This window comes from Schistocerca piceifrons, chromosome 1 (genome assembly GCF_021461385.2).
Source record: "Schistocerca piceifrons isolate TAMUIC-IGC-003096 chromosome 1, iqSchPice1.1, whole genome shotgun sequence".
In the NCBI taxonomy this organism is placed as follows: domain Eukaryota; kingdom Metazoa; phylum Arthropoda; class Insecta; order Orthoptera; family Acrididae; genus Schistocerca; species Schistocerca piceifrons.
The window spans coordinates 513,608,123-513,635,893 of record NC_060138.1 but is presented as its reverse complement, the minus strand read 5'-3'; the positions used below and the strand labels follow the sequence as shown (position 1 = coordinate 513,635,893).

Here is a 27,771-nt window from a genome sequence, read left to right as displayed (position 1 = left end):
AGATTTAGGAACCAGGTTTTAAATTGTAAGACATTTCCAGGGGCAGATGTGGACTCTGACCACAATCTATTGGTTATGATCTGTAGATTAAAACTGAAGAAACTGCAAAAAGGTGGCAATTTAAGGAGATGGGACCTGGATAAACTGAAAGAACCAGAGGTTGTACAGAGTTTCAGGGAGAGCATAAGGGAACAATTGACAGGAATGGGGGAAAGAAATACAGTATAAGAAGAATGGGTAGCTTTGAGGGATGAAGTAGTGAAGGCAGCAGAGGATGAAGTAGGTAAAAATACGAGGGCTAGCAGAAATCCTTGGGTAACAGAAGAAATATTGAATTTAATTGATGAAAGGAGAAAATATAAAAAATGCAGTAAATGAAGCAGGCAAAAAGGAATACAAACGTCTCAAAAATGAGATCGACAGGAAGTGCAAAATGGCTAAGCAGGGATGGCTAGAGGACAAATGTAAGGATGAAGAGGCGTATCTCACTAGGGGTAAGATAGATACTGCCTACAGGAAAATTAAAGAGACCTTTGGAGAGAAGAGAACCACTTGTATGAACATCAAGAGCTCAGATGGAAACCCAGTTCTAAGCAAAGAAGGGAAAGCAGAAAGGTGTAAGGAGTATATAGAGGGTCTATACAAGGGCGATGCACTTGAGGACAATATTATGGAAATGGAAGAGGATGTAGATGAAGATGAATGACAAAACTCTGCCATCTGGTGAGCAAGATGTATGAAACAGGCGAAATACCCTCAGACTTCAAGAACAATATAATAATTCCAATCCCAAAGAAAGCAGGTGTTGACAGATATGAAAATTACCGAACAATCAGTTTAATAAGTCACAGCTGCAAAATACTAACACGAATTCTTTACAGACGAATGGAAAAACTAATAGAAGCCGACCTCGGGGAAGATCAGTTTGGATTCCGTAGAAACACATGAACACGTGAGGCAATACTGACCTTACGACTTATCTTAGAAGAAAGATTAAGGAAAGGCAAACCTACGTTTCTAGCATTTGTAGACTTAGAGAAAGCTTTTGACAATATAGACTGGAATACTCTCTTTCAAATTCTAAAGGTGGCAGGGGTAAAATACAGGGAGCGAAAGGCTATTTACAATTTGTACAGAAACCAGATGGCAGTTATAAGAGTCGAGGGACATGAAAGGGAAGTAGTGGTTGGGAAGGGAGTAAGACAGGGTTTTAGCCGCTCCCCGATGTTATTCAATCTGTATATTGAGCAAGCAGTAAAGGAAACAAAAGAAAAATTCGGAGTAGGTATTAAAATCCATGGAGAAGAAATAAAAACGTTGAGGTTCGCTGATGACATTGTAATTCTGTCAGAGACAGCAAAGGACTTGGAAGAGCAGTTGAACGGAATGGATGGTGTCTTAAAGGGAGGATATAAGATGAACATCAACAAAAGCAAAACGAGGATAATTGAATGTAGTCGAATTAAGTCGCGTGATGTTGAGGGTATTAGATTAGGAAATGGGACACTTAAAGTAGTAAAGGAGTTTTGCTATTTGGGGAGCAAAATAACTGATGATGGTCGAAGTAGAGAGGATATAAAATGTAGACTGGCAAAGGCAAGGAAAGCGTTTCTGAAGAAGAGAAATTTGTTAACATCGAGTATAGATTTAAGTGTCAGGAAGTCATTTCTGAAAGTATTTGTATGGAGTGTAGCCATGTATGGAAGTGAAACATGGACAATAACTAGTTTGGATAAGAAGAGAATAGAAGCTTTCGAAATGTGGTGCTACAGAAGAATGCTGAAGATTAGATGGGTAGATCACATAACTAATGAGGAAGTACTGAATAGGATTGGGGAGAAGAGAAGTTTGTGGCACAACTTGACCCGAAGAAGGGATCGGTTGGTAGGACATGTTCTGAGGCATCAGGGGATCACCAATTTAGTATTGGGGGCAGCGTGGAGGGTAAAAATCGTAGAGGGAGACCAAGAGATGAATACACTAAGCAGATTCAGAAGGATGTAGGTTGCAGTAGGTACTGGGAGATGAAGAAGCTTGCACAGGATAGAGTAGCATGGAGAGCTGCATCAAACCAGTCTCAGGACTGAAGACCACAACAATAACAAGCGTTAATGAAAGCACTGTAAGATTTAGCTGTGCGCGATGGACTAATGAAGTTAAAACCATTATTAAAGTATAAGTAACTACCAGCGAACCAAGTAACATCTGTTATCTGATGAAAGAAAAGTGGTAACAGTAATAATGGAACTCAAGCAACGTTGATGGTCTCGTCTTATTGAAGCGGAATGAAATGGTTAGAATTTTTTGCTCGTTTCTGTCATCAATAAACTGAAAAAGCCATGAGGAAACGGGATAACAAATAGAACACGCATAAAAATGTAAGGATATCACAGTTACCATTTCTGAACGCAGTGGGATGAATAAAGATTTGGAAGAAAGGAAAAAAACAATGATACATAGGAACAGAGAAACGAGAATTATTACCTGTTGATCATATAAACGGTGGATGAGACTACTGAATTAAAAGCGAAATGTTAATACTAGGTGAAATATCAAAAGTGGTCGATACGAAGAAGAGAAAAGAAACAGACGATCAAAAAAGACGAAGCCTTGCAGAAACCATCAGAAGATGCAGACTTACAGAAACATTTGACTGGAACTAAGCGGTTAAATGGGTAAAATACTAAACAAAAGATCTGCTGATTAGAAAGACTTCTGGGGAAAAGCTGTCATTGTGTGAAAGATATAACCGCTGCTGTAAGTCCTAAAGCATCGGCGACTGTTTCATTTAACAGTGGGGAAAAAAGAAAAGAAATATTGGTTCAAATGGCTCTGAGCACTATGGGACTCAACTGCTGAGGTCATTAGTCCCCTAGAACTTAGAACTAGTTAAACCTAACTAACCTAAGGACATCACAAACATCCATGCCCGAGGCAGGAATCGAACCTGCGACCGTAGCGGTCTTGCGGTTCCAGACTGCAGCGCCTTTATCCGCACGGCCACTTCGGCCGGCAAAGAAACATTGATGGTGGTTATTTATACGAGGCAGTCAAATGAAACCGAGACAAATGGAAAAAAGTGAATAAAGTGCTTATGAATTAAAATTTAGTACGTAAATTGCATGGGGAGAGATCGTTTTAAGGTGGATGCCTAAGGGCTTCCTAACGAAACTTCAGCAGCGTAGACGAAACGACAGGGACACCAGCTGCGGGAAAGTAATGATGAATTTATTCTTTGACTGCAAGCGTCTGCTGCTCATTGGATCTCTGGAACACGGTGCCACAATTAAGGCACAACAGAACGTGGACACACGGCAAAAACTGAAGCACACCGTAAAGTGGAAACGCCCAGGAATGTTGACGGACGGCATCATTCTATTGCAGGATGACGCCTGCCCACGTGTTGCCAAGTGTGTTGCAACTACGCTGCAGAAGTTAGGCTGAGAAGCCGTTACACATGAGACTACCGTATGTTTGGACTCCCAAAGAAATACATTAGTGGTCTTCGATTTCCTTCCGGGCCGCGCGGCATTATCCGAGCGGTCTCAGGCGCTGCAGCCATGGACTGTGCGGCTGATCCCGGCGGAGGTTCGAGTCCTCCTTCGGGCATGGGTGTGTATGTTTGTCCTTGGGATAATTTAGGTTAAGTAATGTGTAAGCTTAGGGACTGATGACCTTAGCAGCAGTAAAGATTTCACACACATCTGAACATTTGAGTCCGCACCTCATGGTCGAGCGGTAGCGTTCTCGCTTCCCACGCCCGGGTTCCCGGGTTCGATTCCCGGCGGGGTCAGGGATTTTCTCTGCCTCGTGATGACTGGGTGTTGTGCAATGTCCATAGGTTAGTTAGGTTTAAGTAGTTCTAAGTTCTAGGGGACTGATGACCATATATGTTAAGTCCCAAAGTGCTCAGAGCCATTTGAACCACTTTTTTTGAACATTTGATTTCCTTCCGGGAAGAGGAGCACGCTTGGGTACAACTATTCGTAGTCAACTGCAAACATTTTTCCATGAAGGCATTGATCGTCTTGTCTCACGGTAGGATAAATGTATTAACAGTTATGATGATTACTTTTGAAATAATACATAGTTTATTTAAGTTTTTTCCATGTGCCCCGTTTTCATTTGACTGCCCCTTATATTTTGTGGAGTGCAGTCGGTATTAGGAGACTGACACAGAGGAGAAACATCAGTCTGTCAAAATGAAAACAGTTTATCACCTAATGCTGTACGTGAGTTAGTGTATACAGTGGTACCTAAAACCAAACTGCATGACATTGCTAGATGACCCACTATATGTGATATACGGAAGAAGTAAGCAGGGGGTTGACTCACGAGTATCTGGTTGTTGTTGGCGGCGTGGTCGACGTCGTAGCGCACCAGCAGCTGCCCCTGCACGCCCTCCGCCCTCAGCGCCGCCTGCTCCTCCCTGCTGGGAGACCACCGCACCACGGCTGTCGTGGGCGAAGGCCTCTCCGTGTGCGCCAGAGGGTTAGCTGCGTGCAGGCATTACTATTTACAGTGGTTCACAAGTGTGCCGGTATCTCGATAGGATTAAGAACATAGTATTTTCCAGTACAAAGGGTTAGCTGGACATAAGAGAAGTGTATGTTACGGGAAGAATTTAACAATTCTGAATTTTTACAAGGTTTCAGAATTTCATCCAGATGACGTCGATACATCTGTGCCATGTCATTTAGGCTGACAACCAGACTGCCATCGTCAGATGTGTTTAGCAGTGAGAAACTCACCAGAAAACGGCCGAGATGCGAACTCGTGAACTTTGTTTCCTTCGCGGGCAAGTACTCTGCTATTAGGTAGAGATGAGGTACTGGCGGAAGTAAAGCTGTGAGGATGGCTCCTGAGTCGTATTTGGGAAGCTCAGTCGGTAGAGCACTTGCCCGCGTTGGACAAAGTTTTTCTCCGGTACTAAGATGACTAAAACCGAAATTACGAGACGAAAAAGTTTCGGACGCTGCACGTATCGCCGTCCTTAACTAGGCACAAATGGACGTTAAATATCGATTTATTTCACCCGTACTGAGATGTGCGCTTGCCTGAATTGTAAAAAAAATGAAGTTTCTGTACGGAGTGAAAATCGAACCCTGCACGTGTCATATTTGTTGACTATACAGCAAGAGACGTTAACTATTGAATTCTTTCTCATCAGTAGCTAGGATTGCCATGATTGAGCCGTAAATGACATGATGAAAACTTTTATGCCTAAATGGCAGCCGAAACAGGCAACTGTCGTTATTTTTGACAACACGCGAAGAGATATTGAACTTGATAATAAATTTTCACCTGTAGTTTGATGCGCAAATACCAAAACATGAAACCGACCGGGGTGGCGCAGTGGTCAGCACTCTGGACTCACATTCGGGAGGATGACGGTTCCAACCCGCGTCCGGCCATCCAGATTTAGGTTTTCCGTGATTTCCCTAAATCACTCCAGGCACATGCCGGGATGGTTCCTTTGAAAGGGCACGGCCGATTTCCTACCCCAACTTTCACTACTCTGATGGGACCGATGACCTCGCTGGTTGATCCCCTCCCCCAAACGAACCAACCAAAACATGAAGTGGTATGATGCAAATATTTGTGCCACCTTAGAAATCGCACCTAAACATGCTCCTCTCATAGATATCTTGTGGAGTTTGGAATTTTCGGGAAACGAGTACTCGCTTCGTCGATACATATAGTAATTGGAAACAACGCAACTATGGAACTGTATCGTCCCAAACGAGTCGAATCCTGTGAACGGGTAGATTTTAATACGAATCCCAGTGCAGCACCAGACGATATTCTACTTCGCGTTTTATTGCACTTCGAGGCAAGCTCTTTTCGGCTTACAAAAATGGTTCAAATGGCTCTGAGAACTATGGGACTTAACTTCTGAGGTTATCAGTCCCCTAGAACTTAGAACTAATTAAACCTAACTAACCTAAGGACATCACACACATCCATGCCCGAGGCAGGATTCGAACCTGCGACCGTAGCGGTCGCGCGGTTCCAGACTGTAGCGCCTAGAACCGCTCGGCCACCCCGGCCGGCTTTCGGCTTACATTTCAGCAAGATAATGACCGACCGTACATAGCGAGCGTTCCTGCAGCTTGCCTTCGTGCTTCACAAATTCTGCTTTGGCCAGAAAGGTCGCCGGATGTCTCCCCAATTCATCAATCCCGGATTTCAACGATCTAACTCTCCAGTTGGACAGAATTTGGCACGATATCCCTCAGGAAGATATCCAACAATTCTATCATTCAATGAAAAGCCGAATAACTGCTTGCATGAGGGCCAGAGGTAGGCAAACGCGCTACTGACTTGCTCGATTTGTGAAGCTCTTTCTCTTGAATGAATCACCCAACTTTTCTGAATTTTAATCAGCTTTTCTTGTTTGCGCAGGGATATCCCCTCTGTCGATTTTCATCGATTTTCAGTTTCTTGGGTGTCTTTTTCAAACTATACCTCTACAGAGGTTTCCAATGATAGTGTAACGTGCTAGTTGGACGTTATGTGGAGACTGGAAACGGCGCATGATTCCGGTTTAGTATTATGAATTTGGAACTTGCAGGGTAATCCGAGTCCGACGAAAAGTTTTTCCTTCAATAGTATAATTGCGTGACATAATGACACCGCTTGCTGCGACGCACCGGGACTGCCATGACGATGGTAGAGGATGGGCGACACTCCCCACCACGACCTCGAGTTAACCATGTAAGTGTCTGTAACGACTTGAAGAGGCTACAATGACACTTATTTAGTGTTCGACCGCCAGGCAGCGGTGAGTTCAAGACGGGAATACTGACGGAAGCAGTGAGTTGTGTTTGATCTCGAAACGCTTAGTTTGTTTCCTGAACCTCATACCACGTAAATCATTTACCTTACCAGTATTAGATTTTTTCAGCTTATTGCACGCTGATGTCAGGCGTGGGGTCCCAAGTCTCCACATCTGTTTGTCGTTCTGGTTTTGCCTTATTTATATGATCCCCAAATATAGTTAAGCGAGGGCTGATGAGACCTGGTATCAGGAGAGAAGCTGATGGGCGAGGGGCTATCTTGAAAACGTTATCACCATGGCAATAAGAGCGTATTGCAAGAACTACCGGCTCCCTAGGCAAGTGATAAGCTGCCGCTATGTGACGGAAAACATGCATTAGTTCCTGATTCTAACATTTCTGGAGGTTAGACAATTTGTCAGCTTTTTATCTCTTCTCTTACAGAGTTACAGCCTTCCAGAACAAGAATTATTAAAAAAATCTTAATTTCTCCATCCTGAGTCTTTTCGCAACCTTTATTTTTGTACTCCTAGATACGAAGAAAAAATTTAGGAGGTGTGACGCTGCACCCTTATTAAAACTTTACACAAAGACGATACAGAGTTTAGAAGTGCGTAATATCTTACTGATGGGTGATGTTTTGTGTAGGCTCCTGTTACAGATACTTTTAGATTATTTAGACCTTCGTTGAAAGGTAATTACAGTAATATGTGATTTATTTATGGTAGAGCAGTGAACAGTTTTGTAACGTTTGTCGTTGGTTTATTGTAACGTAAATACATGAGAGAGAAACTCATTATCATCGATATGTTCCGTCACATTAACTGGGACATCCGGAGGTTTTGGATTCCACGCCAACAGAAAACCAATAATTCAGTGATTAGGAGATATCAACGTACACTTTAAGAGTACAAATAATTTTTATTAATGGTTGTTCTATAAAGACCTAGAAAGGTTAGATTTAAGCGCACAAGATTAGGGCTGGTTTTCTAGCCAAGTTCCAGAGTAGGTTACATAGTGAAATCAGCAGAGTGCAGACGAGTGTTCTCGCACAGTAATAACACCTAATGCATTATTCTTCGTCAGTTTTGTATATGGCCACTGCAAGATGCAAACTGCGATAGATACACATCTGGGATGAAGTTCGTAGTACAAAGCACCTTCTTTGTGCTACCAGATGCATCACGTTATGTACACTCTGATCATTGCTTCAGTTATTTTTTAGGGCCAAATATCATTTCGTTTTTATGAAGATAGTACATAGTAGTTCAAATCCCAGTCTGATTTTGGTTTTCTTTTATTTCCTTAAGTCTAATAAAGCAAATTCTGGGATATTTCCTTTGAAAGGGCGCAGTCGGTTTCCTTCCCTATCCCTTATAACCCTAGCTTCTGCTTTGTGTCTAATCACCTTCTTGTCGACGGGACGTTTAACACTAATATCCTTTTTTTTCTATTTTACCCAACATTTTTCACCGAATGCAAGAGTCTTTCGAAGGTTAAATGCTCGTAATTCATCACATTTGTCACCACTAACCGTAGTGGTAAACTGTTGCTAAGTCCTTCTTCAAAGTTGTTGGACTTCTTGAATGTGGCGCGTAATTCACGTCGTAATTATCCTGCCTGAAACGAGAAAAATATTTCTGACGTGATTTCTTCGGTGCACTTTCCCCCACGCTCAGCACAGGTATTTCCAGTTGCCTCCGCCATATGCAACTTTCTGTTAGGTCCGAAGAGAACCAAATGTCAGAAATGTAAGACTTTATCCATTTAAAACTCCATTTTAAAGCTTAAACAAATGCGCAATATTCAACAAGGCACCGGAATAACGATTGTAGAACGTCAACAAAAAAATGCCACTAGAAAAATACTTTAACAGCAACGTGCTTGAAAATAAATTTCCACGAACTTGCGCACCAGCCTACATTTTATCACCTAATTTTTACTCTGGCAGATTACATACTTCAATATTCTTCGCATCATATGCTGCATGAGAAAAGGACACTACGCCCTCGCAACACTTCCCACAGAAATTTCCGCATCCCACAGTGTTGCCACTTTGTGCTGATGATGGTTATGTGATTTTATACAGTGATTACAAAATCAAGTCGAAAATACCCACAGGGTAGCAGAGGCAGCTGGAGAACGGCGATGGGGACGAACATGGGAATGAGTGTATTCAACAGACTGTGTCTGTTACGACTGCCATTGAGACAAAAGTTTTCATAACATCATTTAAGCTTCAAACAAGCCGCTCCTAGCTGCTGGTGAAAAAGAATTCAGTAGTTAACGTCATTTGTGTCTAGTGATCAGCGATGATATGTGCGGGGTTTGTGCCACAGTCAGTACAGAAATTTCGTAACGTCATTTGCAGTTGAGACCTGCTCACATATCAGTGCTGATGGAATAAACCGATATATAACATCTACTTACGGCTATAAAACTACTGCGGCGTGTGCCGGTTTCGAATCCTGGTAAGGCAAAACTTTTTCGTCTCGTAATTTGAGTTTTAATAATCTTAGTGCCGATGGAAAAAATTCGGCATCTAACATTTATGGGGCTTAGTTAATTATCAGAACCAGTGCTTGGTTCGAATACCCGTGTAACACAAACCTTACGTCACGTCATTTTTCTTGGTGATTTAACAGATACAGTAGTTGGTGGAGTCCCAGTTACCAGGCCAATTTTTTTAACTTGAAACGTACTTTTAAAATGTGTCATCTCTAACGTGTTTGCTGGTATTAATTTGGATCTTGATTGATAGCAATACAGAGCAATGTTCTCTTGCGGTCTCTTGTAGTCACCAATATGACAAAAACATTCAAGTCGCTCGGATACTTCTGAACATGATAGCACATCTGAAAACACGTGAAACAGTAGGATGACGATGTTCCATATAGTGAGCTAAGGGAAGTGCAGAAGCTGTGTTTATGAGTGAGACATCAGGAAGTGTCTGAAGTATCGGAGAATGTACTCACTAGAATTCTCTTCCTCTGAGACGTCGTTGCTCTGCTGCAAGCTGGGGACTTCAAGCAGAGTGATATCGCTCGTCTCGTTGATGTGCACTTCCACCAATAAATCGTTCACGATCTGTAGAGGAAAAATAAAGTTATAAGATAGTCTTAATTATGTCAAGCCTACATATTTTATAGTATTTTCATATTTAGAGAAAGTTTTTGACAGTGAGAACTGGAAAACACACTTAGAAATTCTGAGGGCAGCAGGGATAAAATACAGGAAACGCCTTCTACAGAAATGAGACTGCTGTTATATGAGTCGGAGGGCATGAAAGGTAGGCAGAAGTTGAGAAGGGAGTTAGACAGGGTTGTAGCCTACCCTTGACTAAGACGAGTCAGTAAATTGTGAAGACAGTAAAGGACCCAAAGAGAAACTTGGAAAGCACATTAAAGACAAGGTAGAAGAAATAATAACTTCAATATTTGCCGATGACATAATTTTGTCAGAGAAGACGAAGGAATTGGCAGCTCATTTGAACAGACTATGTAGAGGCTTATATTAGACGAATATTAGCAGAAATAAAAACAAGCGCAATGAAATTAAATCAGGCTATGCTGAGAGAAGAGATGTTAGAAAATCAGACACTGAAAGTTGAGGTGAATATTATTGTTAGGGAAGAAAAATAAGTCCCGATGACCGAAGTAGAAAGGGTACAAAATGCAGACTGGTAATAGCAAGAAAAGCATTGCTCAAAAAGATGAATTTGTTAACATTGAATATAAATCCAAATGCTAGAAAATTTATCCTGAAGGAACTTATCATTTTCTTTTCGACCAGGCCCGCAGCATAGAATATGTCATAATGGCATTTTATAATGAATAATTCCAGGCGAGTTGCAGTTACTTTAATTATAGTGCTTCTTCCTTACTACAAGCTTGTTTCGGCTACAGCGCGATTCTCACATAAACCTGTAGATGTTGGTGAGTCTACTTACGTCTGCAAAAGTTGTACATAAAGGTTAGATTATGCATACACGTGGTCTAGGGGTAGCGTCTTTGATTCATAATCAAAAACGTCTTCGGTCCCGGGTTCGATCCCCGCCACTGCCTAAATTTTGATAAATAACCAGCATTGGCGGCCGAAGACTTCCGGCATAAGAAGTCAGCCTCATTCTGCCAACGGCCTTGTCAAAGAGGGCGGAGGAGCGGATAGAGGTTCAGGGTCTTCTCTTGTCCTAGGGGTGGGAAATTGCGGAAAAATCAGTAATGATCGACGACATGAGGATGCAGAAGGCGATGGAAACCACTGCATTAAAGACACGTAACGTGTATCCACAGGACAAGTGGCCTGTAATTGAAGAAGTGTCATGATGGCCTCTCCATTGGCAAAAGATTCCGGAATAGTCCCCCATTCGGATCTCCGGGAGGGGACTGCCAAGGGGGAGGTTACCATCAGAAAAAAGATTGAATAATCAACGAAAGGATAACGTTCTACGAGTCGGGGCGTGGAATGTCAGAAGCTTGAACGTGGTAGGGAAACTAGAAATCTGAAAAGGGAAATGCAAAGGCTCAATCTAGATATAGTGGGGGTCAGTGAAGTGAAGTGGAAGGAAGACAAGGATTTCTGGTCAGATGAGTATCGGGTAATAGCAGCAGAAAATGGTATAACAGGTGTAGGATTCGTTATGAATAGGAAGGTAGGGCAGAGGGTGTGTTACTGTGAACAGTTCAATGACCGGGTTGTTCTAATCAGAATCGACAGCAGACCAACACCGACAACGATAGCTCAGGTATACATGCCGACGTCGCAAACTGAAGATGAACAGATCGAGAAAGTGTATGAGGATATTGAAAGGGTAATGCAGCATGTGAAGGGGGACGAAAATCTAATAGTCATGGGCGACTGGAATGCAGTTGTAGGGGAAGGGGTAGAAGAAAAGGTTACAGGAGAATATGGGCTTGGGACAAGGAATGAAAGAGGAGAAAGACTAATTGAGTTCTGTAACAAGTTTCAGCTAGTAATAGCGAATACCCTGTTCAAGAATCACAAGAGGAGGAGGTATACTTGGAAAAGGCCGGGAGATACGGGAAGATTTCAATTAGATTACATCATGGTCAGACAGAGATTCCGAACTCAGATACTGGATTGTAAGGCGTACCCAGGAGCAGATATAGAGTCAGATCACAATATAGTAGTGATGAAGAGTAGGCTGAAGTTCAAGACATTAGTCAGGAAGAATCAATACGCAAAGAAGTGGGATACGGAAGTACGTTTGAAGTTCTCTAACGCTATAGATACAGCAATAAGGAATAGCGTAGTAGGCAGTACAGATGAAGAGGAATAGACATCTCTAAAAAGGGCCATCACAGAAGTTGGGAAGGAAAACATAGGTACAAAGAAGGTAGCTGCGAAGAAACCATGGGTAACAGAAGAAATACTTCAGTTGATTGATGAAAGGAGGAAGTAAAAATATGTTCTAGGAATGCTTGACATAGCTGTTTTGACATCTTCAACTTTTATAGTCCTGTCTTCCTCAGTTGCGTGTAATATTACGGTATATTAATAATTTTTACTTATGGACCGTCTGACAGCAACTGAATAAAACACCATTTTAGTGCCATACGCGTTTCGCCTTTATTTTCTGCAAGGCATATTGCTTTAAAAGGAGCATATTGCTTTAAAACAAGCGTTCAGTGCATAGTGTTGTGGAATGGAGAAAAAAACCGCAAATTGGCGTTCGTAAGAAGAAGAACAACACCAAAAATGCAACAGGAGCGTAATATGTTGGAAATTGTCCACGCAACCTGCCCCTGATGATGCCTTGCAGAAAATAAAGGCGAAACGCGTATGGCACTAAAATTGTGTTTTATTCAGTTGCTGTCAGACGGTCCATAAGTAAAAATTATTAATATACCGTAATATGTTCCAGGAAAATCAGGAATACAGACATACAAGTCGCTGAGGAATGAAATAAATAGGAACTGCAGGGAAGCTAAGACGAAATGGCTGCAGGAAAAATGTGAAGACATCGACAAAGATATGATTGTCGGAAGGACAGACTCAGCATACAGGAAAGTCAAAACAACCTACGGAGACATTAAAAGCAACGGTGATAACATTAAGAGTGCAACGGGAATTCCACTGTTAAATGCAGAGCAGAGAGCAGATAGGCGGAAAGAATACATTGAAAGCCTCTATGAGGGTGAAGATTTGTCTGATGGGATAGAAGAAGAAACAGGAGTCGATTTAGAAGAGATAGGGGATCCAGTATTAGAATCGGAATTTAAAAGAGCTTTGGAGGACTTACGGTCAAATAAGGCAGAAGGGATAGATAACATTCCATCAGAATTTCTAAAATCATTGGGGGAAGTGGCAACAAAACGACTATTCACGTTGGTGTGTAGAATATATGAGTCTGGCGATATACCATCTGACTTTCGGAAAAGCATCATCCACACAATTCCGAAGACGGCAAGAGCTGACAATTGCGAGAATTATCGCACAATCAGCTTAACAGCTCATGCATCGAAGCTGCTTACAAGAATAATATACAGAAGAATGGAAAAGAAAATTGAGAATGCACTAGGTGACGATCAGTTTGGCTTTAGCAAAAGTAAAGGGACGAGAGAGGCAATTCTGACGTTACGGCTAATAATGGAAGCAAGGCTAAAGAAAAATCAAGACACTTTCATAGGATTTGTCGACCTGGAAAAAGCGTTTGACAATATAAAATGGTGCAAGCTGTTCGAGATTCTGAAAAAAGTAGGGGTAAGCTATAGGGAGAGATGGGTCATATACAATACGTACAACAACCAAGAGGGAATAATAAGAGTGGACGATCAAGAACGAAGTGCTCGTATTAAGAAGGGTGCAAGACAAGGCTGTAGCCTTTCGCCCCTACTCTTCAATCTGTACATCGAGGAAGCAATGATGGAAATAAAAGAAATTTTCAGGAGTGGAATTAAAATACAAGGTGAAAGGATATCAATGATACGATTCGCTGATGACATTGCTATCCTGAGTGAAAGTGAAGAAGAATTAAATGATCTGCTGAACGGAATGAACAGTTTAATGAGTACACAGTATGGTTTGAGAGTAAATCGGAGAAAGACGAAGGTAATGAGATGTAGTAGAAATGAGAACAGCGAGAAACTTAACATCAGGATTGATGGTCACGAAGTCAATGAAGTTAAGGAATTCTGCTACCTAGGCAGTAAAATAACCAAAGACGGACGGAGCAAGGAGGAAATCAAAAGCAGACTCGCTATGGCAAGAAATGCATTTCTGGCCAAGAGAAGTCTACTAATATCAAATACCGGCCTTAATTTGAGGAAGAAATTTCTGAGGATGTACGTCTGGAGTACACGATTGTATGGTAGTGAAACATGGAATGTAGGAAAACCGGAACAGAAGAGAATCGAAGCATTTGAGATGTGGTGCTATAGACGAATGTTGAAAATTAGGTGGACTGATAAGGTAAGGAATGAGGAGGTTCTACGCAGAATCGGAGAGGAAAGGAATATGTGGAAAACACTGATAAGGAGAAGGGACAGGATCATAGGACATCTGCTAAGACATGAAGGAATGACTTCCATGGTACTAGAGGGAGCTGTAGAGAGCAAAAACTGTAGAGGAAGACAGAGATTGGAATACGTCCAGCAAATAATTGAGGACGTAGGTTGCAAGTGCTACTCTGAGATGAAGAGGTTAGCACAGAAATTTGTGGCGGGCTGCATCAAACCAGTCAGTAGACTGATGAAAAAAAAAAAAAAAAAAAAAAAAAAAAAAAAAAAAAAAAAAAAAAAAAAACACCTCTGGTTGGAATAGACGTCCATATTGCTTGCGAGCTTTCAAATAAAAATGTGTTGTTGGGAGTGAGGTGGTATCTCTCAACTACGTACTCACTGACTAAGTTGCAATATTAGAAGTTTTGGCTGGTTTCGTTGTCTAGGGGCTGGGATACGTAGTTGCCGCATTACAAGTCAAATACTGCTGATTCCACAGTATACAATATGAATACACCCATGAATCGAATGTTCTTATCACTCGGCAGTTGCGAATTAACACAGAAATTTATAAATGAAAGATTGCAATTAAATAAAATCTACAGGTACTATTTTAACGACTTTAAAAGATGAGTACGATAGTAGAAGTAGACGACACGACAGAACGAAATCGGATGAAGCGTTTCGTTTTTGGAAATTCGTTGCTGGGTGTTACTTGTATAATTTACCATCAGATACTACACTTTAAACTAATAAAGGTACTGAAAATCTGATTACACCATCAGAATCGTGGTGCAAGTAATAGTAATGTGCATGTTTCTTTTTGAGGTATGATGATTCATCTGACTACTATTAATTTCTATACGAACTGTGGAATGTCTGCCATGATGGTTTCACAAAGTCCGCCATCTCTGGCACTACCGACATACAAGTCTCTTTCACAGACACAGCGCCACTATGGAATTCCCTACCACGCCACGCCTGGACCACGGCCAACGTTTGGCACCACGTAGTCCAGCTATTGTGCGGCATCACGTGGTTGCTAACGAGCTGCGGCTTTTACGGGCGTCCTGCGCGGCCGCCCCAACTCCGAACATAAAATAGGACGCCACAACTCGCCCGTTACCTCACATGCTTCAGTATCTATTTATTGATAGAGTATTGTAAGTCGCGTAATTTGTATTTGACAGAATTTCTTGGTGAAACTGCATTAACAGTTTATTATCGTTGATGCTTTATGTCTCCGGTGTAACCCTTGCTAGCCATTGATGTTGGTTGTGTTTCATTGACATTTTAATTGTGTTATGATTTACATCTATGGTTGTTTGTTTTAATTTACTGTGTGTTTTTATCTGTTATCGATTTTCAAAATGTCAATAAAATTCGTAGATAGGTTTTGTGTTTAAGAGAGATTTGTTCATCGAAAATATCGTTTGGATGATTTTTCGTGTCCGTACATATTTCTAATTCTTACAGAATGTTCATAGCATGTCCTTTTGGTATTTTGTGTAGAACTTGTAATGCATTTTCGAAATGATCTGCTTCGCGAATGTAGTTTCTTAGGCGTATGTTAAAGCTTGACTTACTTGTCGCAATTTTTGCGTGTTCTTCAAATCTAATGCTGAAGTACGTTCCTGTTTGATCGATATAGAATTTAGTGCAGTCGTTACATGAAATTTAGTATATGCCTGATTTTGTCTACCCAAGCATATACAAAATTTCGTGTAACAACTGCACTCAATTCTATATCGATCAAACGGGACGAAACTGATGCAATATGGACGTCGATACCAACTAGACGGAAGTGCATATAGAAACTAGCCTTTACGTACAACTTTTTAACTCTAACGTCTACAGGTTTACATGGGAATGGTGCTAGAGCTGAAACTAGCTGGTAGTAAGGAAGAAGCAGCCCGTCTGCAGTAATTGATTATAAAGTATTTATATGAGGCGAACCTTTCTACTCGAGTGATGAGCGGACGATAAACAGTTCACTAGAAAGAAGAATAGGAGGCTTTCGAAATGTGGTGCTACATGAAAATGCAAGATATTAGAAAGGTAGGTCGGATAATGAAGAGGTGCTGAAATGAAGTGGATGAAAGTGATTTCTTTTTCGTGTGTTTTTGTTTGTTGTGTGTGAGTGTGCGTATACTTGGACGTTAATTATAGATACCTCGTAAGATCACATAACACTACACAAAACATATTCTCTACAACTTCTTATCACGAGCGAGTATTATTATTTTTGATATTGTTAACTCTTTCTATATTCAAGTGCCCCCTAAATAAACCATCTTGGAATGTTGGTATATACATAAAATAAATTAAGAACAGATCACTGTGAGCACCTTAAGTTTTTACATTTAGAAAGATTTCAGGGTTGTAATTAAATATTTTTTCATTCAGATAATAATTTTATTTTCATTGGTTCGCGTTGAGAAAAACATTTTGTATGGTACACTTATTATGAATTGAAAACTGATTACTTTCTTAACGGTGAAAATCTCGTCACTTGAACAAAAGATAGCCGGAAGCGGCAACCACAAGAATGTTCAAAATCGATACGACTCTTTGCAAAATGAATAAAGTTAACTTTACTTTCTTACGCAAGAATTATTTGTTGTTGTTGTGGTCTTCAGTCCTTAGACTGGTTTTATGCAGCTCTCCATTCTGCTCAGTCCTGTGCAAGACACTTCATCTCCCAGTACGTACTGCAACCTACATCCTTCTGAATCTGTTTAATGTATTCATCTCTTGGTCTCACTCTACGATTTTTGCCCTCCACGCTGCCCTCCAATAGTAAATTGGTGATCCCTTGATGCCTCAGAACATGACCTACCAACCGATCCCTTTTTCTAGTCAAGTTGTGCCACAAATTACTCTACTCCCCAATTCTATTCAAAGCCTCCTCATTAGTTATGTGATCTACCCATCTAATCTTCAGCATTCTTCTATAGCAGCACATTTCGAACGCTTCTATTCTCTTCTTGTCCAAACTATTTATCGTATACGTTTCACTTCCATACATGGCTACACTCCATACAATTACGTTTAGAAACGACTTCCTGACAATTAAATCTATACTCGATGTTAACAAATTTCTCTTCTTCAGGAACGCTTTCCTTGCCATTGCCAGTCTACATTTTATATCCTCTATACTTCGACCATCATCAGTTATTTTGCTCCCCATACGGCAAAATTCATTTACTACTTTAAGCGTCTCATTTCCTAATCTGATTCCCTCAGCATCACCCGACTTAATTCGACTACATTCCATTATCCTCGTTTTGCTTTTGTTGATGTTCATCTTATATCCTCCTTTCAAGACACTATCCATTCCGTTCAACTGCTCTTCCAGGTCCTTTGCTGCCTCTGACAGAATTACAATATCATCGGTGAACCTCAATGTTTTTATTTCTTTTCCATGGATTTTAATACCTACTCCGAATTTTTCTTTTGTTTCCTTTACTGCTTACTCAATATACAGATTGAATAACATCGGTGAGAGGCTACAACCCTGTCTCACTCCCTTACGAAGCACTGCTTTCCTTTCGTGTCCCTCGACTCTTATAACTGCCATCTGGTTTCTGTACAAATTGTAAATAGCCTTTCGCTCCCTGTATTTTACCCCTGTCACCTTTAGAATTTGAAAGAGAGGATTCCAGTCAATATTGGCAAAAGCTTTCTCTAAGTCTACAAATGCTAGAAACGTAGGTTTGCCTTTGCTTAATTTAGCTTCTAATATGAGTTGTAGGGTCAGTATTGCCTCACGTGTTCCAATATTTCTACGGAATCCAAACTGATCTTCCCCTAGGTCAGCTTCTACTAGTTTTTTTCATTCATCTATAAAGAATTCGTGTTAGTATTTTGCAGGCGTGACTTATTAAACTGATAGTTTGGTAATTTTCACATCTGTCGTCGCCTGCTTTCTTTGGTATTGGAATTATTATATTCTTCTTGAAGTCTGAGGGTATTTCGCCTGTCTCATACATTCTGCTCACCAGATGGTAGAGTTTTGTCAGGACTGGCTCTCCCAAGGCTGTCAGTAGTTCTAATGGAATGTTGTCTACTCCCGGGGCCTTGTTTCGATTTAGGTCTTTCAGTGCTCCGTCAAACTCTTCACGCAGTATCATATCTCCCATTTCATCTTCATCTACATCCTCTTTCATTTCCATAATATTGCCCTGAAGTACATCGCCCTTGTACAGACCCTCTATATACTCCTTCCACCTTTCTGCTTTCCCTTCTTTGCTTAGAACTAGGTTTCAATCTGAGCTCTTGATATTCATACAAATGGTTCTCTTTTCTTCAAAGGTCTTTTTAATTTTCCTTTAGGCAGTATTTATCTTACCCCTAGTGAGATAAGCCTCTACATTCTTACATTTGTCCTCAAGCCATGTCTGCTTAGCCATTTTGCGCTTCCTGTCGATCTCATTTTTTAGTCGTTTGTATTCCCTTTTGCCTGCTTGATTTCCTGCATTTTTATATTTTCTTCTTTCATCAATTAAATACAATATTTCTTCTGTCACCCACGGATTTCTAGTAGCCCTCGTCTTTTTACCATCTTGATCCTCTGCTGCCTTCACTACTTCATCCCTCAAAGCTACCCATTCTTCTTCTACTGCATTTCTTTCACCCATTCTTGTCAATTGTTCCCTTATGCTCTCCCTGAATCTCTGTACAACCTCTGGTTTTGTCAGTTTATCCAAGTCCCATCTCCTTAAATTCCCACCTTTTTGCAGTTTCTTCAGATTTAATCTACAGTTCATAACCAATAGATTGTGGTCAGAGTCCACATCTGCCCCTGGAAATGTCTTACAATTTAAGACCAGGTTCCTAAATCTCTGTCTTACCATTATATAATCTATCTGATACCTACTAGTATCTCCAGGAGTCTTCCATATATACAACCTTCTTTCATGATTCTTGAACCAAGTGTTAGCTATGATTAAGTTATGCTGTGTGCAAAATTCTACCCGGCGGCTTCCTCTTTCATTTCTTACCCCCAATCCATATTCACCTACTACGTTTCCTTCTCTTCCTTTTCCTACTATCGAATTCCAGTCACCCATGACTATTAAATTTTCGTCTCCCTTCACTATCTGAATAATTTCTTTTCTCGTCATACTTTTCCTCAATTTCTTCGTCATCTGCAGAGCTAGTTGGCATATAAACTTATACTTCTGTAGTAGGCGTGGGCTTCGTGTCTATCTTGGCCACAGACCGTCTTCAATTTTCTTTATGCCACTTAATATTCGATTAATTTGAACAAGAATTCGCCATCTTACAAATGGCAGCCAACAATACCAATTACAACTCGCGCAATACAGCACAATATTAATCTCTGAGAAAAACCTACAATTAAATTATCACGCGTGTGGGTATGCCACCGCTAGTGAAATAAGTGGTTTAGTTACAAATTACAGCATATATTTGCCAGAATTCGTTAAAATAAATATTTATTGTTCCCAGAGGACCATTACATGGGGAAAAACGAAATTAGGACACAAGTTGACTAAAAGAATGGACTTGTTGGTGGGATACATCATGAGGAATCAACAAATAGTTAATTTCGTAATATAGAGCAATGTGGATGTAAAAATTGCAGACAGAAATCATTACTTGACTACAGTAAACAGGAAAGATGGACGTGGATATTAGTAGTTTTGCAGCGATGAAGAAGCTTGTACAACATAGAATAAGAGTGGAGAACTGCCTTAAACCAATATTCGGATCCAATGCCTCAGCAATAACAGTGCTTGAGTTCTGTCATTCTGCCTAACAAATATGGAGTTATAGTGCTAAGTACTTTTCTATAACCTCTAGTCCATCCATTGGTTTGATGCCCCCTTAATTTCATTCGATATACGTATCTGATTATTTTTCTCTTTGTAACTGATATCTGCTATTTTTTCTGCCTCTTCGTTACATATATTACCTACAAATAGTTTATCAAACTGATAGTACCTATATAAGTTTAGTCACGTCACACTAATGTATCCCATTTTCCTGTCAGGGTATCCTAAAAGCAACATATAAGGAATCCCTTGAGTGCGAGGATGCAAGTTCAGTCCTCAGTAAGGCTCGTTTGAAAGTGTTGTATTAACAATTATGAAAGGAAAAATATTAACTTCTAATGACTCGGCATGTGCAAGAGGGCGACAGAAAACGAGTGTCTGGGAGGTGCTAAGATCAATCTTCTATGGAATCTGTCTATTACATTTCACAGAATGGACATAGTCGACATTCAAGAAATGTTCAAAATAAACCATTAAATTGCACCATGAACAACGAATGAAAAATGGCGCACCACAGTGATCACAAAGGTTGACATCACCAAGATCCAAGGCGAGCTGCTTGGGAACAGGACACTAAGCTAGGTATCCACTCTTAAAGAATGGATATAGAACCATATTGATGTAACGGGGTGATGAGAACTGATGGAATGTGATGGCATGCAACGAAATGTGAAACAGTTTGTCGTGTAGCTTGTGAAACTGGCTATCCATTAAGGCGTAGCTGCAGATAGTGCGATAATACGTTTTATAATCACAGGGAAAACAAACATCCAGAGGCTGAATTTATCCAGTGGTTCCAGATGGTATCAATTGCAACTTCACACATTCAGGAGCGATAGTTTTCTCTGAAGGAGTATGGTATATGCACACAGATCAATTATCGGCCAGAAGCAACGATCACACCATAGTTATAGATCTATTTCGCCTCTTTTCCCACTCTTGCTTGCGGTGACGTAAATATTCTCCACTGTCCTTGCAAGATCACGCATGCGAGTAAGAACTCCAGCTTCTCGCAGCACAATAAATAACTTTCCAGCGAATTTACCATCCTGATTAACAGTCTTCATAACTGTATATGAATGTGTTAAGACATTCCTATGGGACCAAACCGCTGAGGTCATCGGACCGCGCGGCCTTAAGACATTGATGTTAGTTGGTCTTGATACTTATCACTTGGTACCTCCAATTTGTAGGTTTCCTTTCATATGTATATCCTCTTCAAATTCCGAATGGTCGAAGTTCAAAACAAATTTCTTACTGAACGATGGGATAAATTTGTTTATCTCATTTACAAATTTTCGGGCCGATTCTGCCGTTTCCTTGCATTATCAAGTTGATGCTTTGTTTGAAATTTCGTTATCTTACGTCTTCCAGTTCTGTAGCGCTGCCTCAAATTATACAACCATTCGCCGCTTTCCTTGAAATCCCTGTAATCTACGTCGCACCTAATTTGATGTGTACAACGTAGTAGGTTACTGTCATACACACCCTGTAAACTGTATCGAGCATCCTTGAAATGCGCAAACACCAGTTTTTGTAACAAGTGCGCCTTCTCCTCTCTTGGAGATCCGTATTTTTTGTTGCGCACTACACGGCCATATTGAAGCGGACTTATTCGAAATCTGTTCATATTTTTTAAATACTGTAATGCGGATGATCTTCCATGTATGTTTAGCACCTGCTGTTGGACGACTGTCATTTACTACTTTTCAGAGACGTGATTTTGGGATCCGTGGCCGACAAGAATGATGAACTACTTGGCTCGAGATCTGTTTCAGTATCACTTTCACTTGTTAAGTACGTATCATCATCATTGTACTCCTCATGTACATCGTCTGCACAGTCGAGCGTATGCGACGTTGCACATTCCACTGACTCATCTTGCAATAACGCTAATATTTCATTTGCCATTTCTTTCTAACTCTGAGAATTTCCCTTGGTTCTTTTCTGATGAAATATCAGGCAAGTGCTATAATGTGATGCAATGTTTGCTTTGTTTTATCGTTGCCATTGATCTGATCTGCATCAACACCAGTAGCGCTGTTGTGAATTACTCGTCATCTAAGGTTTCCTGATAGACAATATGTGAAGCGTCGGATGCCGTAAAGATCGTTAGTCTTTTGCGACCTCGCACTCAAGGAGTCCCTGGTTAGATGTTTGTTCGATGATCTGCCTGTCCAGAGAGAAGCATTATGTTAAACATTTCGATTTTTCGCCTATTCCCATTTCTGTACCTGCACGCGTACTCTGAAAGCCTAACTTTGCGTCAGGGAGATTACTTCGTGGACCGCTGTCGCTTCTCCCCAATGCTCTTCCACTCACGAATGGTTTGCGGGAAGAACGATTGTTGGTGAGCTCCGTGTGAGCGGGAATCTATCTAATTTTACGTTCATGATCTTCTCGCGAGATGTACGTCGGAAGAAGCTGTATATTCCAGAATGAGATTTTCACTCTGCAGCGGAGTGTGCGCTGATATGAAACTTCCTGGCAGATTAAAACTGTGTGCCCGACTGAGACTCGAACTCGGGACCTTTGCCTTTCGCGGGCAAGTATCTCGGTCGGGCACACAGTTTTAATCTGCGAGGAAGTTTCATATCAGCGCACACTCCGCTGCAGAGTGAAAATCTCATTCTGGAAACATCCCCCAGGCTGTGGCTAAGCCATGTCTCCGCAATATCCTTTCTTTCAGGAGTGCTAGTTCTGCAAGGTTCGCAGGAGAGCTTCTGCAAAGTTTGGAAGGTAGGAGACGAGGTACTGGCAGAAGTAAAGCTGTGAGTAGCGGGCGTGAGTCGTGCTTCGGTAGCTCAGTTGGTAGAGCACTTGCCCGCGAAAGGCAAAGGTCCCGAGTTCGAGTCTCGGTCGGGCACACAGATTTAATCTGCCAGGAAGTTTCAAGCTGTATATTGGTTGACTCTTCAAGGAACGTAGCCTCTAGGGATCATAACAGTGAACCACACCCAGATGAAGAACGCTGCTCTTGCAGCGTCTCCCACTTGAGTTGTCTGGCAGCCACCACGACGTTTCCGCGCTTTCTGAATGAATTCGTAACGCAGTTTCTCTTTGGATCTTCTCTGTTTCCGTTATCTATCCTATCTTGTACGGAAACCGGACACCTACGTTGCCTGTAGACTACGTTTCTTGAGAATTCTTCCAATGAACCTCAGTCTGGCACGTGCCTTACATGCGATTAGTTCTTTATTTTCGTTCCATTTTAAACTGCGAATGCAAGGTTCACAGGACAGCTTCTGTGAAGTATGGAAGGTAGGAGACTAGGTAATGTCGGAAGTGAAGCTGTGAAGAGGGGTCGTTAGTCGTCCTTGGTTAGCTCAGTTGGTGCCGGTACGATACCTCAGCGTGTTCCGTCTGAGGGTTAGCTATCTCCTGTAATAAAAAGCTCAGTGAATGGATCAACGAAGACCCTAAACGGGTGCCATCCGACGTCCGCCCTGGACAAATGCAACGAACAATATAGAACAAAATGAGATCAACAAAAAAAAGTTGGTAGAGCGCTTGCCTGCGAAAGGCAAAGATCTCGACTTCGAGTCTCGGACCGACACACAGTTTTAGCCTGCCAGGAAGTTCCAAGAGTGACTGTTCTGTAACCGTGTGATCATACAATAATAGAACCGCCTGTCTGTTTATGCGCATACGTTACATTGGTTTATGTTGAGGGTCAACGGCCAATCCGTGCCATCTTCTACAGTTTTTCCTGCGTTTCGCTACATTCTTCTGGTTTTGCGACTTCTTCGTATGCAACTGCAGCATCCGGAAGAAGTCTCATGCATTTTCCAACATTATCCACTCATGCATTTTTCGACGTTATCCACTCCGTCATTTTTATATATTTTTAATAGTAATGGTCTTTTAAAACTCCATTCGGATATGCCCAAAGTTACTTTTACATCCGTTTGCGAGGAACTCTCCAGTCCAGTCATACAGTTTTATATTACGTGCGCTCGTATGTAATTCAAGAGGTGGTAGTGTGGAATTATACAGAACGCCATCTGGAAGTAAAGAAACACAGCATCAGCACGAGCGCCGATGTCTGCTAGTTTCTGGGTCACGTGGACGAACAGAGCGAGCTTGTTGTCACACAATCGCTTTCGGAACCCATGTTGATTCCTACAGAGGAAATTTTCGGTCTCCACAAATATCATAACACGCGAGCATAAAACATGTTCCAGAATTCTACAACAGACCGACGTCAGGGGTATAGGCCTATGGTTTTGTGTGACTCTTAGCCTATTCTTCTTGAAAACACGCATGATCTGTGTTTTTATCCAATGAGCAGGGACGCTTTCCTCCTTCAGCTACCTACGGTACACTACTGCATACCCTGTGTAGAACCATATTGGTATCCCATCATGTACTGTGATCTTTCCTCTGTTGACCGATTTAATGTGTTTTTCTAATCTGTAGTTACTTATTTCAATATTTGAGAATGTTCTTTCTCAACTCCAGGTTAATGTTAGACACTGAAATACTGGTACTAAATATTATTATTATTATTTTCAATTGTTCCCTTTTGAGAGAGCGATTGAACTTGAGTAGTCATGATTTCTTCTTCTTTCTTCTTTCTTTCCAAATTCTCTTCATACATTCACTGTGTTCTCTCTTGCGTTCTTCCGACCATATTTTTCCCGTTCTGTTCTCCGTATGTTCTTGTATAAGTGTGTTTCTTTATGATGTTTCTAAACTTTTCTCTATTGTTTATGTTGTCTTGTGTGATCCCCAGTTCTTTAATGTCTTCTGCTTCAGTGATCCACTTTGTCTTGTTATTGCACTTGTTTACTGTCTCAAAGATTTGTTTTGTGAGTCTTCTTTTAATCATCCTGCTGATATGTCTTTTTAAATCTCTCTAGTTGGCCTTTTCATCCACATTCCTTCCCGAAACACTGGTCCATATATTTTTCTGAGAATTTTTTTCCTGCGTTTCGATCTCTCTGATCTTCTTATGACCATGAATCACTGTGGTTTCTGCAGCATAAAGTGCTTGTGGTAGGACTATTGTGTTGTAATGCCTTAGCTTCGCATTGACACAAATAGATTTCTTATTATAGTGATTCTAAGTGAGCTTATATGTTTTTTGTAATCTGGAGATTCTATCTTTATTGGCTGTTGAGTTCAGTCCTGATGTTGGATTATCTCTCCCAGATATTTGAAGTGGGCAACTTGTGCCACTTTCCCGTATTGAGTAGTAATGGAGAGATTATCTATAGGTTTGTTTTCCTTATACTGTGTTTTCTGGAAGGAGATTTGTAGCCCAGTTTTCTGTGAGATTTCGTGTAGTTTTTCCAATACAAGTTTGGCTTCCTCTCTTTTTTTCGTTAGAATGACAAGATCGTCCGCGAAAGCCAGACACTTCACCCTAATTCTCTGCTCTTTTTTAATCCCAAGCTGAACTCCTAATATTTCCTTTTCCCATGTCCTCACAAATTTTTCCAGAACCATATGAAACAGAAGGGGGACATTCCATCTCCTTGCCGAAGACAGTTGTGGATATGAAATGCTTCTAATGTTTCTCTCATCAATTTAGCTTTGGAGGTTGTATCTGTTAAGGTCTGTTGAATAATTGTCCTAGTTTTCCTGTCAATCCTGAACTCCTCTAAAGTGTAAAATAATGTTTGTCTATCTATTGAATCGTAAGCCTTTTTAAAATCGAAAAAAGTTACCACAGTATTTCTACATTTTCTCATTTGCAAAATTGTTTTCAAGTTCCATATCTGTTCAATGCAAGATCGACCTTTGCGAAACCCTGCCTGATACTCCCCTATTAACTGGTCCACTTGTTCCTCTTGTCTGTTTAACAGGGCCTTTGAAAGAATTTTGCATATTAGATGGAGCAGTGAAATTCCCCTGTAATTATTTGGATCGGTTTTTCCACCTTTCTTGCCAAGAGGGTGAGTTAATGCACATTTCCACGCTACAGGTATTTGTTCAGTTTCCTAAATATTTGATACAATTCTGTGAGTTGCCTTTGTGAGATTATTGTCATTTAATTCAATACTTCTGCTATGATTTCGCCTTCCCCTGGAGACTTGTTCTTCAAAGAATTGTTTGTTCCCTTTACCTCTGTAAGTGATTGTGGATTTGAATCGGGATTGGATGTGGATTTTTCGAAATATAGTTGTTCTGTCGGAGGCTCGCAGTTGAGAAGTGACTGAAAATATTTAGCTAAAATTTGACAGTTCTTTTTAGGGTTGGTTTCCAGTGATCCATCGGGCCGGCGAAAGCACAGATCAGGTGGTTGATACCCTGTTAGGTTTTCTTTGAAAATTTTGTAAAAAATTCTGGTGTTGCTCTTGATAAACTCTTGTTCAATTTCTTTAAGCCGGTTTATATCATATCTACGTTTCTCTCTTCATATTGCCTTGGATGAACTCTTCTGTATTCTCAAAAATTCCTGCCATTTTTCTGTAGTTTTGTTGCTACTGAAAGTTTTCCAAACTTGTATTCCTTTTTCTATTGCTTGAGCACATGCACTGTTCCACCATATGTGTTTTCTCTGTCTTGGTGGTTTGCCAAATTTCATAGTGTTTTTCACTACTTCGGCAAGTTCCTTCCAGTTCGTTGCGTTTGATTGCCCAATTTCCTGGATAATTTACATCTTGTTAAGTTAAAGGTAATCTGGATCAATTCTGTTTTGTTCATTAGTGGCATCTTTCTGTTAGGTTGAAATCTAATCTTTATTTCCAGAAGATGGTGGTCTGAATCAAAAAAACGCTTTCTTGTTCGTTCGTTGAGTATTTCTTTGGAATTCTTATTAGATATGGTACCCGTGGGGGCACCGTGGTCTAGGGGTAGCGTCTTTGATACGTAAAGTCTTCGGTCCCGGGTTCGATCCCCGCTACTGCCTAAATTTTGATAGATAATCAGCATTGGCGGCCGAAGACTTACAGCATAAGAAGTCAGCCTCATTCTGCCAACGGCCTGTCAAAGAGGGTGGAGGAGCGGATAGAGGTTCAGGGCACTCTCTTGTCCTGGGGGTGGGAAATTGCCCCTAAAGGCGGAAGAATCAGCAATGATCAACGACATGAGGATGCAGAAGGCAATGGAAACCAGTGAATTAAAGACACGTAACGTGTATCCACAGGACATGTGGCCTGTATTTGAAGAAGTGTCATGATGACCTCTCCATTGGCAAAATATTCCGGAATAGTCCCCCATTCGGATCTCCGGGAGGGGACTGCCAAGGGGGAGGTTACCATCAGAAAAAGATTGAATAATCTACGAAAGGATAACGTTCTACGAGTCGGGGCGTGGAATGTCAGAAGCTCGAACGTGTTAGGGAAACTAAAAATCTGAAAAGGGAAATGCAAAGGATCAATCTAGATATAGTAGGGGTCAGTGAAGTGAAGTGGAAGGAAGACAAGGATTTCTGGTCAGATGAGTATCGGGTAATATCAACAGCAGCAGAAAATGGTATAACAGTTGTAGGATTCGTTATGAATAGGAAGGTAGGGCAGAGGGTGTGTTACTGTCAACAGTTTAGTGACCAGGTTGTTCTAATCAGACTCGACAGCAGACCAACACCGACAACGACAGTTCAGGTATACATGCCGACGTCGCAAGCTGTAGATGAACAGATGTATGAGGATATTGAAAGGGTAATGCAGTATGTAAAGTGGGACGAAAATCTAATAGTCATGGGCGAATGGAATGCAGTTGTAGGAGAAGGAGTAGAAGAAAAGGTTACAGGAGGATATGGGTTTGGGACAAGGAATGAAAGAGGAG

General features: G+C 41.0%; 1 protein-coding gene across 1 annotated transcript in view; it reads right to left on the bottom strand.

Moving 5' to 3' along the window:
* Positions 1–27,771, bottom strand: part of LOC124743198 (inter-alpha-trypsin inhibitor heavy chain H4-like) — a 106,549-nt gene that overhangs the window by 40,848 nt on the left and 37,930 nt on the right. Inside the window, exons 5-6 of the mRNA XM_047248839.1 lie at positions 9,755–9,866; positions 4,336–4,496 (exon numbers count right to left, since the gene is read on the bottom strand). Coding sequence (XP_047104795.1) covers positions 4,336–4,496; positions 9,755–9,866 — 273 coding nt within the window. The remainder of the gene's footprint in view (positions 1–4,335; positions 4,497–9,754; positions 9,867–27,771) is intronic.